The 15329-nt window shown below is 40.7% G+C and overlaps 1 protein-coding gene across 9 annotated transcripts in view; it reads left to right on the top strand.

Moving 5' to 3' along the window:
* COP1 (COP1 E3 ubiquitin ligase) overlaps positions 1-15329 on the top strand; it is a 131033-nt gene that overhangs the window by 11577 nt on the left and 104127 nt on the right. For 5 of the 9 annotated variants that reach the window (XM_075096840.1, XM_075096839.1, XM_075096838.1 and 2 more), the window contains exons 5-7: positions 850-969; positions 4068-4136; positions 15253-15312. In XM_075096840.1, the coding sequence (XP_074952941.1) occupies positions 850-969; positions 4068-4136; positions 15253-15312 (249 nt within the window). The remainder of the gene's footprint in view (positions 1-849; positions 970-4067; positions 4137-15252; positions 15313-15329) is intronic. The other 4 variants (XM_075096844.1, XM_075096843.1, XM_075096842.1 and 1 more) reach the window with 1 other exon arrangement.

The following is a 15329-nucleotide window of genomic DNA, read 5'->3' as shown; positions in this document are numbered from 1 at the left end:
AAATTTAAATATCTTGATCTGGTGTCATAGCTTTTTATAGGGCAGGATTTTTTAATCCAGCTTTGTTTCTTGGAAGGCCTAAAGACCTTTCAGCTGTTCCCATTGGTTCCTGAGACTTTTAAATGTAAGGCTATATTAGCATTAACCTATTAATCAGTTTTTTCTGTGCTGAAAGATACTTTTTTTTTACTTCTTACTGACAATGAGAAGCAAACAGCCTGTAGGGAAGAATGGACTGCATGGTAGCATGCTGGCTTTCTGAGGAGTCCTCCTCAGCTGACAGGTTGAATGAGAAGGTCACCCTGATGAGCTCCATCTTCTTTCCTGCTCTCACGTTTCCCATGAAAAGACTTTTAAAAGGAGTAGAGTGGGAGGTGAGAATAGAAAAAATGAGCTGATACTACTTTATTCCATTTGAATGTAGCATGAGGGCTTTACCTATTACTTGGTTAAAAAAATTAAACGATGTTGCCACTCAACAGTATTTCAGATAGATGAAATCCAAGTAAGCTTGGATAAACGTGGTTTTTTCTCTCCTTAAAAATATGTTCTCAAACTAGGACACAAATCATAAAATCGTGGCAATGAAATAATCTCTTTCTAGCAGCAGCAGCTGTGCTCTCATAAAGTGCAGATATCTTCCAAATAAGATAAGCAGTTACACAGTAGGACAGAAGAGCTATATCCTGTACATGTGGGTGAATTGGGAATTCTGATTCCTGAAAGTTGTTTCGAAATCTTTACAAAGGCATGAAATATTGCAGTGTTGCTCTTAGTATCTGTTGCTGGATATAGCCCTGGATGACTTGAACTCAACTGTCTTTCCAACATCTCTTGTTCTCCTTCTAGAATGGCCATAGGTGGCAGATAATTCAAGACTTGTTGGGAACTGATCAAGACAATCTTGACTTGGCCAATGTCAACCTGATGCTGGAGCTGCTGGTGCAAAAGAAGAAGCAGTTGGAAGCAGTGAGAAGTTTCTCTTGTATTACTTGAATGAACACTGTCTAGTTAGCAGTTTTTTCTTTTCACGCTTTTATCTTCTTGAAGTAGGATTCTATTGCTAAATTAATTGCTTTTGCATTTTGGTTGCCACTGTTGCCAAGGTATGGTGAGGACCAGCAATGGCTTTTAGTCCTGGCACCTTTTGTGTGGGAGCGATCCCTAGATGTTTTCAGTTTTGGAGCTGGGCTCTGGTGAAAATGAGAGACACACAGTGTTGGGACTGCTGGGAAGCTAGGCAAGAATTTTCTCTTGCATTTTGATGTTGAAAGGTTGGCCATCTGGCTGACCTTTGTAGCAAACTAACATTTCAACTGCGATGCCCATAACATGCTTATAGTGTTGCTGCTGGCAGGCTTGTATACACAAGCTGGGAAAATGGAAAAGCATAAGAGAAAGTGGCTAGCAGAACAGAGAAATGCATATGAAGATGTTTGTGAATTGACTGTTGTACAAGCAAAGAGCAGACCGTCCTTGGTAACAAACATGAAGTCCAGAACATAGGTTAAGGAAAAAACTTGGTGGACATGTGAAAAAGATCACACCTTTTAGTTTCTACTGGAACTGGTACACCCTGAATGACTGCCATCCATGAAGACTTTTTTAGCATTTAATGCTTGAAATAAAAGTTCAGATGTCTCGTTTGAGTTTGGTTTGAAGATTTATACAATATAAAGCAAGCTGTTCCTATGATTTAACCGAAATATAGTTCATTTGGGATAGTTCTCATGTATTTGGTCATTCCATGCTGTTGGTCTCAAGTGACCATTTTGCATTTGTGAAAGCAAGACCTTCTAAATTAAAATGGATTACAAAATTTGGCCTAGTAAACTTGGGTAGGAGGGTGTATTTCAGTGGTGCTTTAAAACAGGTGAGGAAAAGTTGTATTGGGAATAGCTTAGCTTATTCACTCTTGCAGAATCAACATTTTCACAGCTTGTAGTTCTGATGGAAGGAAGGTAACCCAAAAATATATTTACTGACTACTAGCAAAACTGTTGTTACCTTATTGTGTAGGGATTTATGTACATTTATTGTGGTTCAGTGAAGATATGCTGGGAATATGGTTTCTAAGTTCAGAGTAAAACCTCTTTTTCCTCAAGCCTTTTTGTGTTACTTTTGACAAATCTGAAACAAAGGCACAGGATTGAGTGTATGGGTGCTTCTGAGCAAGAATCTTTAAAAGATACTAAGCCTTAAACCCACACATCTGACACTTAAAGAACAACTTCAAAAAGTTTTTTTTTCTTTACAGTTTTACTTGCTTCACCTTCATTATCACAGGGTTGAGAGGAAGAAAATCTCAGAAAAGTAGTAGTCTTGCATTCTAATCTCTCTACTTCTCCTGTCCCATCTGCCTTTAATGGATTCTGTGTGCTCCTGTGTTGTGATCCCTTTTGAGTGTGTGTTCACAGTCCTTTAATAATATATATTTCGGTAGGTTGTGAAAATAAGTCTCAGAATGCTGGGATACCGTTAGGACTATATTAATGCTGGAATACAGGTTTTATTTTTCTTTCCTCTTGTGCTTCTCTTATCTTGCTCTGTCAAGTTTTTGGCCAATTTGTGTGAAAATATTAAGGTGGTAGTTGAGGTAAATGACCTCTTACAGAAAGATTGGAAAGGGATCACAGAATGGTAGGGGTTAGAAGGACCTCTGGAGATCATCTTGTCCAACCCCCTCTGCTTGAGCAGGCACACCTAGAGCAGGGGGCACAGGAACATGTCCAGGTGGGTTTTGAAGGTCTCCAGGGAAGGACACTCCGCAACCTCTCTGGGCAGCCTGTTCCACTGCTCTGTCACCCTCACAGTAAAGAATTTTTTTCTCATATTGAGCTGGAGCTTCCTGTGTTCCAACTTGTGCCCATTGCCCCTTGTCCTGTCGTTGGGCACCACTGAAAAGAGTCCAGTCCCATCCTCTTGACACCTGCCCTTCAGATATTTGTAAGTATTGATGAGATCCCCCCTTAGTCTTCTCTTCTCCAGGCTGAACAAACCCAGGTCTCTCAGCCTTTCCTCACAATGGAAATGCTCCAGCCCCCTGATCATCTTGGTAGCTCTCCACTGGACTTGCACAAGCAGTTCCCTGTCCTTTTTAAACTGGGGGCCCCAAAACTGGATGCAGTACTCCAAATGTGGCCTCATAGGGCAGAGTAGGGGGGGAGGATAACCTCTCTCAATCTGCTGGCCACACTCTGTTTAATGCAGCCCAGGATACCGTCGGCCTTCTTGGCCACAAAGGGCACACTGTTGGCTGGTGGTCAGCTTGCTGTCCACCAGCACTCCCAGGTCCTTCTCAACAGAGCCACTTTCCAGTAGGTCAGCCCCCAGCCTGTACTGGTGCATGGGGTTGTTCCTCCCCAGGTGCAGGACCTTGCACTTGCTCTTGTTGAACTTCATGAGGTTCCCCTCGGCCCAGCTCTCCAGCCTGTCCAGGTCTCATTGGATGGCAGCACGGCCTTTTGGTGTATCAGCCACTCCTCCCAGCTTGGTATCATCAGCGAACCTGCTGAGGGTACACTGTCCCTTCACCCAGTTCATGGAATGTTTTGGTTTCATCACTGACTTTGTTGTCTTCCACCTTGGAGAGAAATCTCCAGCAGTACTATCTGTACATAGTAAACACAAATGTTCATTTTAGAGAGGTGGGGCTCCTTTATATACTTCATGTTTTAGTGTGTTTATCATGAAGTGGATGCTAATCATCTTCCAGGGTGGAAGATGAGTCTGTGAGGAACCTGTATTCCAAAAACAATTTCAGATGCACTAGTCAAACTGAAAAGCATTTCAACTTATTAGTAAGTCTTCAGTAATGCACAAACAAGAGCTGTTACAATGATTTCTGCCTTCATGTAAAAACTTGTCGTGAGCCAAACAATACCTTTAAAACCAGTAAGGCAAAGTAAATCTACCATTTTTAAAACTGCCATAATAAGCTGTTTTCTCTTCCTCACCTCTAAATGAAAGCTGTTTCTATACTAAGTGTGAATTTCCATGTATAAAAGAATGTTTGTTTCTCTTATTGTATACGGATGGGTTATACTTCCTTATTTACTGTGTTACAGGAGTCCCATGCTGCCCAATTGCAGATCCTTATGGAATTCCTCAAAGTTGCCAGGAGAAACAAACGAGAGGTAACTTGCTTTGTTTCAGTGGGTGAGGTGTCTGCTGCTTTTTACCAGTTCACTTCTATTTAAGTGATGTGTTAGCCTGGTATTATCTCTGCAAAGAAAAAGGCAAAGTGTGTTTGGGGAAGTCTCAGGCAGAGGACACGTGGGTTTCAAGGAACATTTATCTCTTTACATGTGACAGCTTCAATTTTTAATCACTTGCCTTTTTGTCTCACACTGGTGAAGCATGTGGGAAGAAGGGATCTTGGGGATAGAGATTCCTCATAGTAAATTTACATCAAATTCTTGAAACAAGATTTTTCTGTGATAGGAGAACTGAAGGATGAGGGAGGAGTGAAATTGTCACTCTCAGATATTTTTTTCTTTTGGTGTATCCAACACCATGACTAATGCTGTGTGATAAAAGAACAAATATTCTGCGCACTTTCCTTATTTGTGTCAAGGAAGGAGAGAAGGTTCCATAATTAAATACATGGTCTTTCATGGTTTGGGACTTATCATTTATAATGTCATGCAATGCCAATGCAAAATCCTACTGCCAGAAATACCCCAGAAACCTAGAAAAATAATCTTCAAAACAGCAAAAGGACAAGCTTTCTTGGAGGTCATGGTTTTTGATGAAGGATATGAAGAACACAAGACCGAACAGTGTGACTAAAGTAAAACTTGAACCACATAAAGGCAATGTGTGTAAGAAGCGTTGGTTATGGAGTCATCCCAAAGTAGTTGTTCAGAGTCTGTCCACCAACAGATATCCATAGCCTTCTGACCAGAATCAACAAGGGTAATGGAAAGGAGGTAACCAAAGGGGAAAACTGAGTCCAAGATCAAGTTGCATTTATAGAGTATGAGACCTGCTAGGCTAGGCATAGTATCCCATGAGAAGTAGTGAAAATACTATTTATTAGGATACCTGAATGTCAAAGGAAAATGTGAGAGCCAAGGTATTCTCTAGTGTACTAGACACATCAGTGAAAACAAAATGGCATGGTTCTACTTCCAGTTCTGTTTAGTATGAAGCATACTAGTTGTTTGACCCTTCAGGGTTGGAAAAAGTGGCAAAATATGTATTACTGTTATCTTCTGCTTAAACAGCAAAGGCACAAGCATTGCTCAAAAACATTGAGGTACCTTTTAGCTTTCATTTTTTAAATGCCAGTAGAAGTTATCTTAAGGTGACTTAGTCTACAAACACCTCTTAAATCTTCAGAATACCTACTTTCAATTCATAATATTTAGTATGATGCAGAGAATTTCAGGAACTTGACTCATCTTCACTGCAGAACTAATGCAGCCTCTGGTCATTGTCCACTGGCACTTATTAAGCAGCTTTCATGAGGATTTGGTGCAGGTTGAGGGACCAGTAATATATTGGGGAAGTTTCCAGTAACTCTGCCTTTGTCTAGCAGGTGAATTGAGAAGTAGGTGCTTCAGGAGGCTCATACACAGCTTAGCTGGGGTGCTCTTCCTCGAGTAATCCTGTGGTGATTCAAGTGCAGGGTGTTTGGGGCAGTACCACAAAGTCAGCGATGACTTTGCTTAGTCCTTCTCAGGTTGAAACTGAGTCAGAACAACTCTCACAGAAGGAGGTGCTGTTGATACCTACTTTAGTTTGCATGTGTTGAGTGGGAAGGATGAAGGGAAAGGAAACTGCACAGCTTCTCTTTTTTAACATACCATAGCGCAGTGTTCCACTGCTGGCTGTGGTTTTCAGCACCTGGGAAACCTTTTCCATTGCATCTGCCCTTGGCTTTAGTAATAACATGCAAAGAAAGCCTTTCTTATTTTAAAGGCTAAAGAAACTTAATTTTGGCTGCAGATTGTCTGAATATGGCCTTGGGAACATCCTGAAGCCTGTTGGGACACACAACTTCTTTCAGATCCTCTCTGTCCCTGCTTATGAGTTCCCTCTGCCAAGTCTTCCTCTGACGTTATTTCTTACCCCTCTTTATATTCAAACATGAAATGCAGGCTGTCACATCTCAAGACTTGTGTGGGCCTGCCTGTTCTGTCCTTGCCATAGTGGTTAGTGTCTGGCCTTGCCATTTTTTTTGAGGGTATACTGGGCTTGTGTGGCAAGGTCTTGGTAGCAGGGGGGCTACAAGAGTGGCTTATGTGAGAAGCTGCTAGATGTTTCCCCCATGTCTGACAGAGCCAGTGCCAGCTGACTCCAAGATAGACCCGCTGCTGGCCAAGGCCAAGCCCATCAGCAGTGGTGGTAGTGCCTCTGGGATAGCATAGTTAAGAAGGGAAACAAAACAAAAAAAAACCCAAACAAAACTGCAGAACTGTAGCTGAATAGGGGAGTGGGAACATATGAGAGAAACAACCCTGCAGACACCAAGGTCAATGAAGAAGGAGGAAGGGGAGGAGGTACTCCAGGTGCTGGAACACAGATTCCCCTGCAGTCTATGGTGAAGGCAGGTGAAGTCTATGGTGAAGTCTAGGGTGAGGCAGGCTTTCCCCCTGAAGTCCATGGAGGTTAACAGTGGTGCAGATATCCATCTGCAGCCCGTGGAGGACCCTGGGCCAGATCAGGTGGATGCCCGAAGGAGGCTGTGACCATGTGAGAAGCCTGTGCTGGAGCAGGCACCTGGCAGAACCTGTGGACCTGTGGGGGGAGGAGCCCATGCTGGAGCAGGTTTGCTGGCAGTACTTGTGACCCCATGGGGTACCCATGCTGGAGCAGTCTGTTCCTGAAGGACTGCAGCCTATAGAAGGGACCCATGATGGAGCAGTTCATGAAGAGCTTCAGCCTGTGAGAGGACCCGCGTTGGAGAATTTTGGAGGACTGTCTCCTGTGGGAGGGATCCCATGCTGGAGCAGGGGAAGGGTGTGATGAGTCTTCCTGCTGAGAAGGAAGGAGTGGCAGAAACAGCATGTGATGAACTGACTGCAACCTCTATTCCTCATCCATCTGTGCCACTGGTGGGGAGGTGGTAGAGAAATTGGGAGTGAAGTTAAGCCTGGTGAGAAGGGAGGGGTGGGGGGAAGGTGTGTTTAAGATTTGGGTTTTTTTCTCATTATCCTACTCTGGTAAGACATTAAACTAATTTCCCCAAGTTGAGTCTGTTTTGCCCATGATGGTGATTGGTGAATGATCTCTCCCTGTCCTAATCTTGACCCATGAGCCTTTTGTTATATCTTCTCTTCTGTCCAGCTGAGGAGGGAGAGTGATAGAGCGGCTTTGGCGGGCACCTGGCATACAACCAGGGTCAACCCACCACAGAGGGAAATGAGAACTTGTCATACTTGCTGTTAGCAATCTTTCTTTTCACTTGATAAGAAAGATGAGAACCAGTTGGGGGAAGCATGGAAAATAGAGCCCAGTCAGTAAGATAGTTTTAGAAAGATATCAAAATATGTCTTTGGGAATCAAAGTATACTCATAGAGTAAATTAAGCCTGTTGGGACTTACTAGAAAGGAGGCATCAAAGTCCTCCCTGTAGCTAGTGGAGTTTGTGACAAGTACTCCTTTCTGGAGGGAGTTTCCTGTGTGGATAATAGAGGAGCTACTGTTTGGGAAAGGGCATGGGTTATGCTGGTGGTGAAGATGTATCCAGGCTGCAGAAAGCCTGAGATGCTAGTTTGGAAGCTGAAAAGTGTGATTTAAGTGGTGACATTAATAATGCAGTAAAGCAGAGGAAGGTTATCAGAGCTTCAAAGTTTACTGTAGTTTCTTTTGATGCAGTAATAGGTGCTGTTTAAGAAATAAGAACAGAACTCACAGAACACTTGTGAACCCTGGAACACTTCTATGACATGTATTGCACATAGCCATGAATCATAGGAGCAGGCTTTATTATGGGGAGGAACAGAACCTTTTTTCCTTTCATAATTCAAACCTGGTTCTATTAAAGATGAGTGCAGAGTAATTACAATTTCACTCAGTAAGCCATAGCTGCAATATAAAGTTCTTAAAAGCTGCTTTTGTGTGTGGCTGAGTGCCTGATTAGAATTTTTGGCTTAAATGTTTAAAGGAATGTAAAATTGCTTGGTAACTTTGTTTCCTAATATGCCTCTCTGAATATTTATTGCATGATTTTATTAACAGGCTTTACTTATTACATACTGCAAGCTCTTACATAGAGAGTGTGTGCTTTGTTAGCTAATATGAATATTGCCTTAGAGTTGGCATAGCTGTATAATATTTCCTAACACGTTCAGAGCATATAGTTATCTACCTGTAATCCTCCATGCTTACTTGACTCATAAGTTTTGTGGGTTTTTCTCCTGCCTTCATGAAATGGTGACTTCTGAGCTTGTTGGAGGGGGTTTATATCTAGAACAAAACTCTATCTTTATAGGCTTGTACTTAAGAATTCAGAATATTGCTGTAGTCAAGTATTTTGACAAATGCCTCTTGCACTTTCATCATTTTTCGAGAAGATAAATGTGAGGTTCAGCACCTGCAGAAGTTTCTATTAGAAACCCTGTTCTGACATGTTCATAACTTTCAGAAACATTGATCTTTCAAGTGAAATTTACTGCATGTTTTTTGCATGAAGGTATTTGCAAGTCCTTTTCTTTTAAATTTATATATTTTCCTTTCTTTTTGACCTATGGCAATGTGGCAAAAACCCCAAATCCTTGGCAATAGTACTAGAAAAAAATTTCTTAATTTAAAAAAAATTGAAAACAAATGTCTAAAGCTTAAATATTCTTTCAACAAAACAATAGTTTCGGAGGGGAGAAACGTATCGATCATCCACAATAGTTGGCTGTCTCTAATGCAAACTTATCACGGCTGTGTACCTTTCCATATGTGTGCACAGTTAATTGAATGCACACTCTCAATTTTTTTTTTTGATCCAGCAGTCTCTTCTTTTGAAATCAAGGACCCAAGGAATCTGGAAGGTCAAGTTTAATAATGAAGTACTTGGGTTTTTTTAATTCCTATTTTCAAGGGAAACCAAATGCAATAACCTGTGACTCTTTAAAATGCATATTTTCATGCCAGAGTTTTAATGCCGTTAGCTTAGCTGTGTTGCATAAATACTTTTGCAAGTTTCACTTTGTTTACTTTTACATGATCACATGCTCTGCATCTTGAACACTTTGCAAGAGTGTTGATAATACCAGTAATACAAAAAATTCTCCTGTTTTATATTCATCACTTTAAAAAGGGGTCTTACTAATTGCCTTGACAGGATTTGAATGTTACCAGGTGAAGTTAGATACCACAATATATACTATATAACTTGTCCTAAAACATTGTTGGCTCAGCTACCTGATGGGAGAGTGTTTGCTGTTGCTGTAAAGTAGCACCATTGCTTACTGAAGGAGAATACTGAGCTTAATGATTAGTATCACAAATCATTCTACAACATACAGGCGATATTCCCTAGATGCATTCATGTTTCTCTCGGCAGCTGTCACTTCATTTTTATGTTTTGTAGGCTTTTTCTTTCTAATAATGTCACATTAATTCTCATGTCTAACAAATGAGACCTCTTTCGTGTCTGCTAATGCCCAGGGGCTATTTTCAGATGGTAAACATCCTAGGACAGAGCAGTAATCCTGAAATGTCTCATGTTTGCATCACTGACTGCCTGCTCAGCATTTCAGAATCATCATAATTCTTTTCAGTCTCAAATGCGTGTATCTATCCAGCTGTCTTTACTTACTCCATATTGTGAGTGTGTTAAATACTAAAAATAAGAGGAGTTATTAGTTATTGTGGGATAAGTGCAGGGAATTATAAGCGTGAATTCTCCAGGGATGTCATTACCTTGTGTTAATCACTTCACCTGTCAAGTTTTATTGTTCTGCGCATGCACACATGGATGAACTAATGAGTAAGCAAGAGGAGGTGACAGAACTAGAAATCAGTCATGCTCTTACATTGTCATATAGTCTTGACTACATTTCAGGAGTTCTGAGATGAATTTATAGCTACAGTAATCTCTTTCCTATCCACTGCACTTAAATAACTGGTATTTTAAATCTATTTGCATTTCTAAGCTACTCAACGAGCGACGTGAGCTCTGACTGCAGTGATAAGCCAGGGATACAGCTAGTATATGAGCAGCAAGCTAGAGACTGTCATATAAACATCACTGTACAATAGCTGACTCTCCACTGCAGGAAGGAGAGGACTTTCCAAAGAAAAAGAGGGGGCGACCTAGTACTAGGAGCTAAGTAGCATGTACAGTGATGTATTAAACTCTAAGGCAATTAATCTAAATGTTTAGACAGCTTTGTTACTTCCCCAGATATCTTTCTCTTGTGACACTTTTATATCAGACCCCGTCAGTAAGCCTCCAAGCAATTACTCCTGCAACCCAAACTGAAGGATTTAAATGAGGGGGGGAAGTTCAAGATATGAGATGTATTTTTGATCAGCCAGGCATCTCCTTCCTCCTACCCTCAGGAATTGTGTGTGCTAAACAACTCAACCAGGGTCTTGTCCCTAAGCCTGTGTTAGTTCTTTCCCGATTTGGAGGAACTATTGATCAGAGAGAAGAAATATTTCCTGCAGATAAGTCTGTTATAGGCAGACTGCCCATGGGTCTAAAAGGCTTGGATGTCATGTTTCACCAATGAAAGTTACTTGTGGAGGCTCAGGTGGTGTTCTTCACCCCAAAAGAAGCCTTCCATCTTTTTCCACTTGTGCAAAGATTCCATAACAGTGAAGTATTAGTAAATGGGATTTGATGTCAAAATAAGTGAGACTTGCAAGTAATTTAAAAGGCTAAATCTCTGTAAACTCTGAAGATAACTTCCTTGCCATAGTTGCCCTGTATAACAGGCTCTGTATCAGAAGCAATATAGGAAGGAAAATCCTGAGACAGACAAGACTTCCAACTGTTTTTTAGAGAGAGAAATTGACCTTATTTGTTGTTGAAGTATTGAGTTTTATGGGGGGGAAAAAAACTTATTTCACTGTGTATGTTTAGGAAAGGTTCATCTGTTGATACTTAAGTGTACGCTCAAGTTTGTTAGAGCACTAGTTGATGGAAGAAGTAGGAAGAGATCATGTTGGGTGAAGTTACGGGATAGAATAGATGGATTATCTACAAAGACTACCTGATTTATCCTCCTTAGCTGGACAGATGCTAGTTTTAACCCTGTCCTTGTTGGTGTAGTGGCTATGTGTGTTTGTGGGGAAGAAAGATGCTTCCTCTGGTAATAGCCTGTCTTTTTTTGTCTTGATCTGTGGTAAAGATTGTGATGAATTCATGAAGGCTTTGGTTTGGAGCCTTGACAGTGTTTGAATATAACAAGGCTTGTGAGCTTTCAACAGCATGAATCCATATGCTCTGTTTAAGCTGCTTGGTGGGAATTGAGTTAGTGATTCCACAGTATTTTGGTAGAAATAACGTCTGATGTTCTGAAGCTTTTTCTAGAATTGGAAAGACAGTTGGTCACAGGTCTGACTCTTTCCCTAATGTGTTTTTCTAGGCTATTTCTTTTTAGGCTGCTGCTGGCACTGGGAGGCTCTGCTGAGCTTTTTAGTAAACATTTAAAACTGGTGCTGCCAGGAGACCTAGTCAAGACTGCTTGCTGTCTGTGCTGTATGAAGGACAAAGCGACTGCCTCTTGAGGGGCCCTCAGTCCTGGAAAAAAAAGGAAGACTAAGGATGAAAACTCAGCACTGTGCCTAGCTATGCTTGTTAGAAGATAGTCAACTAAAATCAGACTCTCACTATGACCACCTGATGTTTAGTGTTGTTGAAGTTCAAATTGATATTTCCACCCAAGAATCTTACATGGTAGTTCAGTAGCATGGTGGGGTGTCTCTATCTCTGGGCAATTCCAGCTAGGGGTTTTCCTTTCATCCGCATATTCCAGGGATGAGAGTTGTCTTTGGAGAACTCTTTGTATGTATGTCTAGACAGTGTCAGACTCAGACCAGAGGGTTTTGGAGGAGACTACCTGGTGGATGTGAGAGAGGTTTGGATCTGAAAGATTGCCTAAAAAGAATGATGTGAGAACCTGTGTTTCTTACTCTGGTACCTTCTCTGGTAACTGCTGAGCATAAGTTTTTCTTCTTGGGCATTGTTTTCAAATATTGTTTTGACCTATTGCTGCTAGTCTGTATGTTCGAATAAGAAGGTTGCCAGTGATCGTGTCTTGAATTCTTTAGCCACCTCTGAAAAGACTAAATTTCAAAGGAGCCTGTTCACCTGCCTTTACTGGAAGTTAATTTACAACTGCTAGTTGTGGGATGGGAGTCAGTTGCCTACTCACACTAGAGCAGTGTGCAGCTTGTTCACTGTGCAAGCTTGTTTGTCCTTGAAGTTTTGCTGTGAGTTTCAGTTAGGTGAGACTAGCTCTATGTTGTGCTGTTGGCTTGTTTTTCTTAACTGACATGCAGCTCCTTGATATAAGAGAAGGTCTTTGCAGTCCATTAGTTCTTGACTTACATGTTCTGAAATCCCTTTTTCCACAAGGTGTAAGAAACACAGGCTGTTTTGAGGTAAGTTTTTTGTTTTGTACATATGTATTTGTGTAACTTGGGACTAGAACGTTATACCTACTTGTTCATTTGGTGGAGTTAAAATGACGAGGTTTAATTGCTGAATTGAAACCTTCTCTTTGTCAATGTTGGCCCTTTCAGTTCTGGGTAGGCATCTGTGTCTGAGAAGAGAGTTTGTAGTATGTGCTTCTACTTTAGCATATGTTTCATTCTAAGTGTTTTTGCTGACTTAATCTGAAGCTTGACAGGCGTGATTCTGCCTATCATTGGGACAGGCCTTGGCTTGCTTTCTGTGCCCAACATAGTGGAAATCAAATTAAGGGCCCATAAATCTGGATATACTGCAAGGACTATAATTCATTTAGCTTTCCTTAAATGTCCCTCAATGTCTGGCAATTATAAATCAGTAGTCTCATTTTTCAGAATTTAATTGGAATGAATGTAGACTGATTTAAGGTCTTTGATAGATTAAACCTAAACCATAAACTACCAAAAAGAAAAGTCTCAATGTGGGCATTAGTAAGTCATTTGATGCTGACAGTATGAGAAGACTCTTCCTAAAATAAGCATGAAACACATTTACCTAGTTTTTAGACTTGTTACTATTGTATAAGTTTGTGGTAGGTTCAAATTGCTTGCTTTAATGTAACTAGAGGGAAGAATTAGTAAATGAAGTTCTGGATCTTGTACTTTTAACTCTGTGTAGTAGTTAATAAAAGCAGGCCAATAAAAAGAAGTCTCTGCTCTTGTTCCTATAAAAAGGTCTCCTGTTTATGTGATGGCAACAGCTATCAGTTTTTTCAGTTGTCCAGTCTGGCGGTGAGCCAGTACATTCTACAATAGCTGACTTCCTTGTTGTAACTTTGGAACTTCTCTATGTTTTTATAGCTTCTTTTAAAATGGGATTTATGAAAGTGGGGGACTAATGGTATTTGTCTGCTAGAGCTGAGTACAGGCAGAACCTGTGCTGTGCTAGTGTCACTTAACTCTGCCGCTCATCTTGGAGCTATAGCAAGAATAGCAGGTGGTGCTGTAGGTTTCACAAGTGAAAATGGAATGATCTGTTATGGTGTAGTGGTTTGTAAATTATCTGAGGCAGTCTAGTTTTAAGCCATTAAAGTTGTGCTGTATGTGACTCAAATTAAATATAAAGTGAAACCTTCAGAGTAGAGAGATTGGTATATAAATACAATGTCATCTCATTCCAAGGAAGAAGCAGCCATGTTAGAAGTAGGTGTGGACACCGCAGTCCTTTCCTTTCCTGTCTTCAGGGACAGAGCTTTTTTTAATGTCAAAAAGGTAAATTAAAATGGTGGATTATGTAATGCAGAGCAGAGATATTTGGAATGCTGATCAATAGTGGAGGTTTAAGTGGTGGGTGTGTTTTGTTTAAGCAAAAGTTTCTGCCACTTAAAGAATCAAGCTTAAGCACTTGAGTGAATCAGTCTTTCGGAGTAGCTTGCCAAATGTTCTTGGGAATATGTCATATTAAGTGTAATATGTCTTGCAATACTAGGAAATTTGGATTTGGGTAATTTGTTATCTCCTTAAAAATTCAAAATGCAAAATTTTGTCTGGCCTTTAGAGAATGTGTTGTGCTTAAGCTTTCAGTGGACTTGCCAACTTGGTAACAGCTTCTGGTTGAATGCCACAGTGCTAGTTGTCCATAGACTTTTATTGTGAGTTGAGGAGGGTCAAGTGGACTTCCAGTTCTCAATTTATTCATTAGATGTGTGTATCTTAGTGAATCAGACTTGCATTGGAGTTGAATTTTGTCTGTTTAGGTCCAGACTCAGAGCTCTCACCTAGAGTACTGTATGTGTTGAAGTCTTGCAAGGCTGGTTATAGGCTGTGTGAGTGTTTGGATGGGACGTGTCTGCTGAATGAGGGTGGGAGTTGAGGCTGGTAAGGAGATGTTTGTTCTTAGGGATAAACAGTCACCAAGTCTGGCTTCACAGTTACTAGAGATGAGTGAAGCCAGGTCACTGACTGACTGAAAAATAACTGCAAAAACCTGAAAAACATTACATGTCACACAAAGAAGAGAAAGGGGATGTTGGCTAGTGAGAGAGAAAGTCCTCTTCTGACCCTTTCAGGGATAGCCATCAGAGTGACTGGAGTTTATGGTGTAATCCAAGGTAAGTATCACACCTTTGAAAGAAATGCCATGTGGTGCTTGCTTGGTGCCAGGAGCAAATCTGTCTGTGATCACAGTAGGTGTGTTTTTGCCAATCTGAAAAATTTTATCATTAAGTTTAAATTGGCAATTGGCAGGTTAACTGCAAGCAAGAGCAATACTCTTAATCCCTTTTAGGAAAGCATTTTGTGTTTTGTTGAAGGGTGGAATGATCATGGTATTCCTTGTGGTATTTTTTCTCATTATGTTCAGTGTTTGTAAGCTAGTTATACCTTGCATGGAAGATGTTAGAGGAGCATATTATTCAATGTGAGTCTCTGTGGTTGATATCAAAGTACCTCATACTCATGTTTTGTACTGTTTCCCATAACTTTGACTTGAATGTGGTTTGTGTGCACACTTATATTAATCTATGCATACAAACTTCCTGCGTAGTGACTTTTGAATCGTGTAGCATGCCAGTTAAGATAGTTCAGATTTCTCTCTAAAAAGATCATAATTTATCTTGGTGGTGGTGCAGTGCAGATTGATTTAGACTTCTCCCATTCTCTTATCCACAGCAATTGGAGCAGATCCAGAAGGAGCTAAGTGTTCTGGAAGAAGATATTAAACGAGTAGAGGTGAGGTGCCCAGACAG

This window comes from Phalacrocorax aristotelis, chromosome 6, assembly GCF_949628215.1.
Source record: "Phalacrocorax aristotelis chromosome 6, bGulAri2.1, whole genome shotgun sequence".
NCBI lineage: Eukaryota > Metazoa > Chordata > Aves > Suliformes > Phalacrocoracidae > Phalacrocorax > Phalacrocorax aristotelis.
Note: the sequence above shows the minus strand (reverse complement) of the source record. Positions and strands in the feature narration are given on the sequence as shown.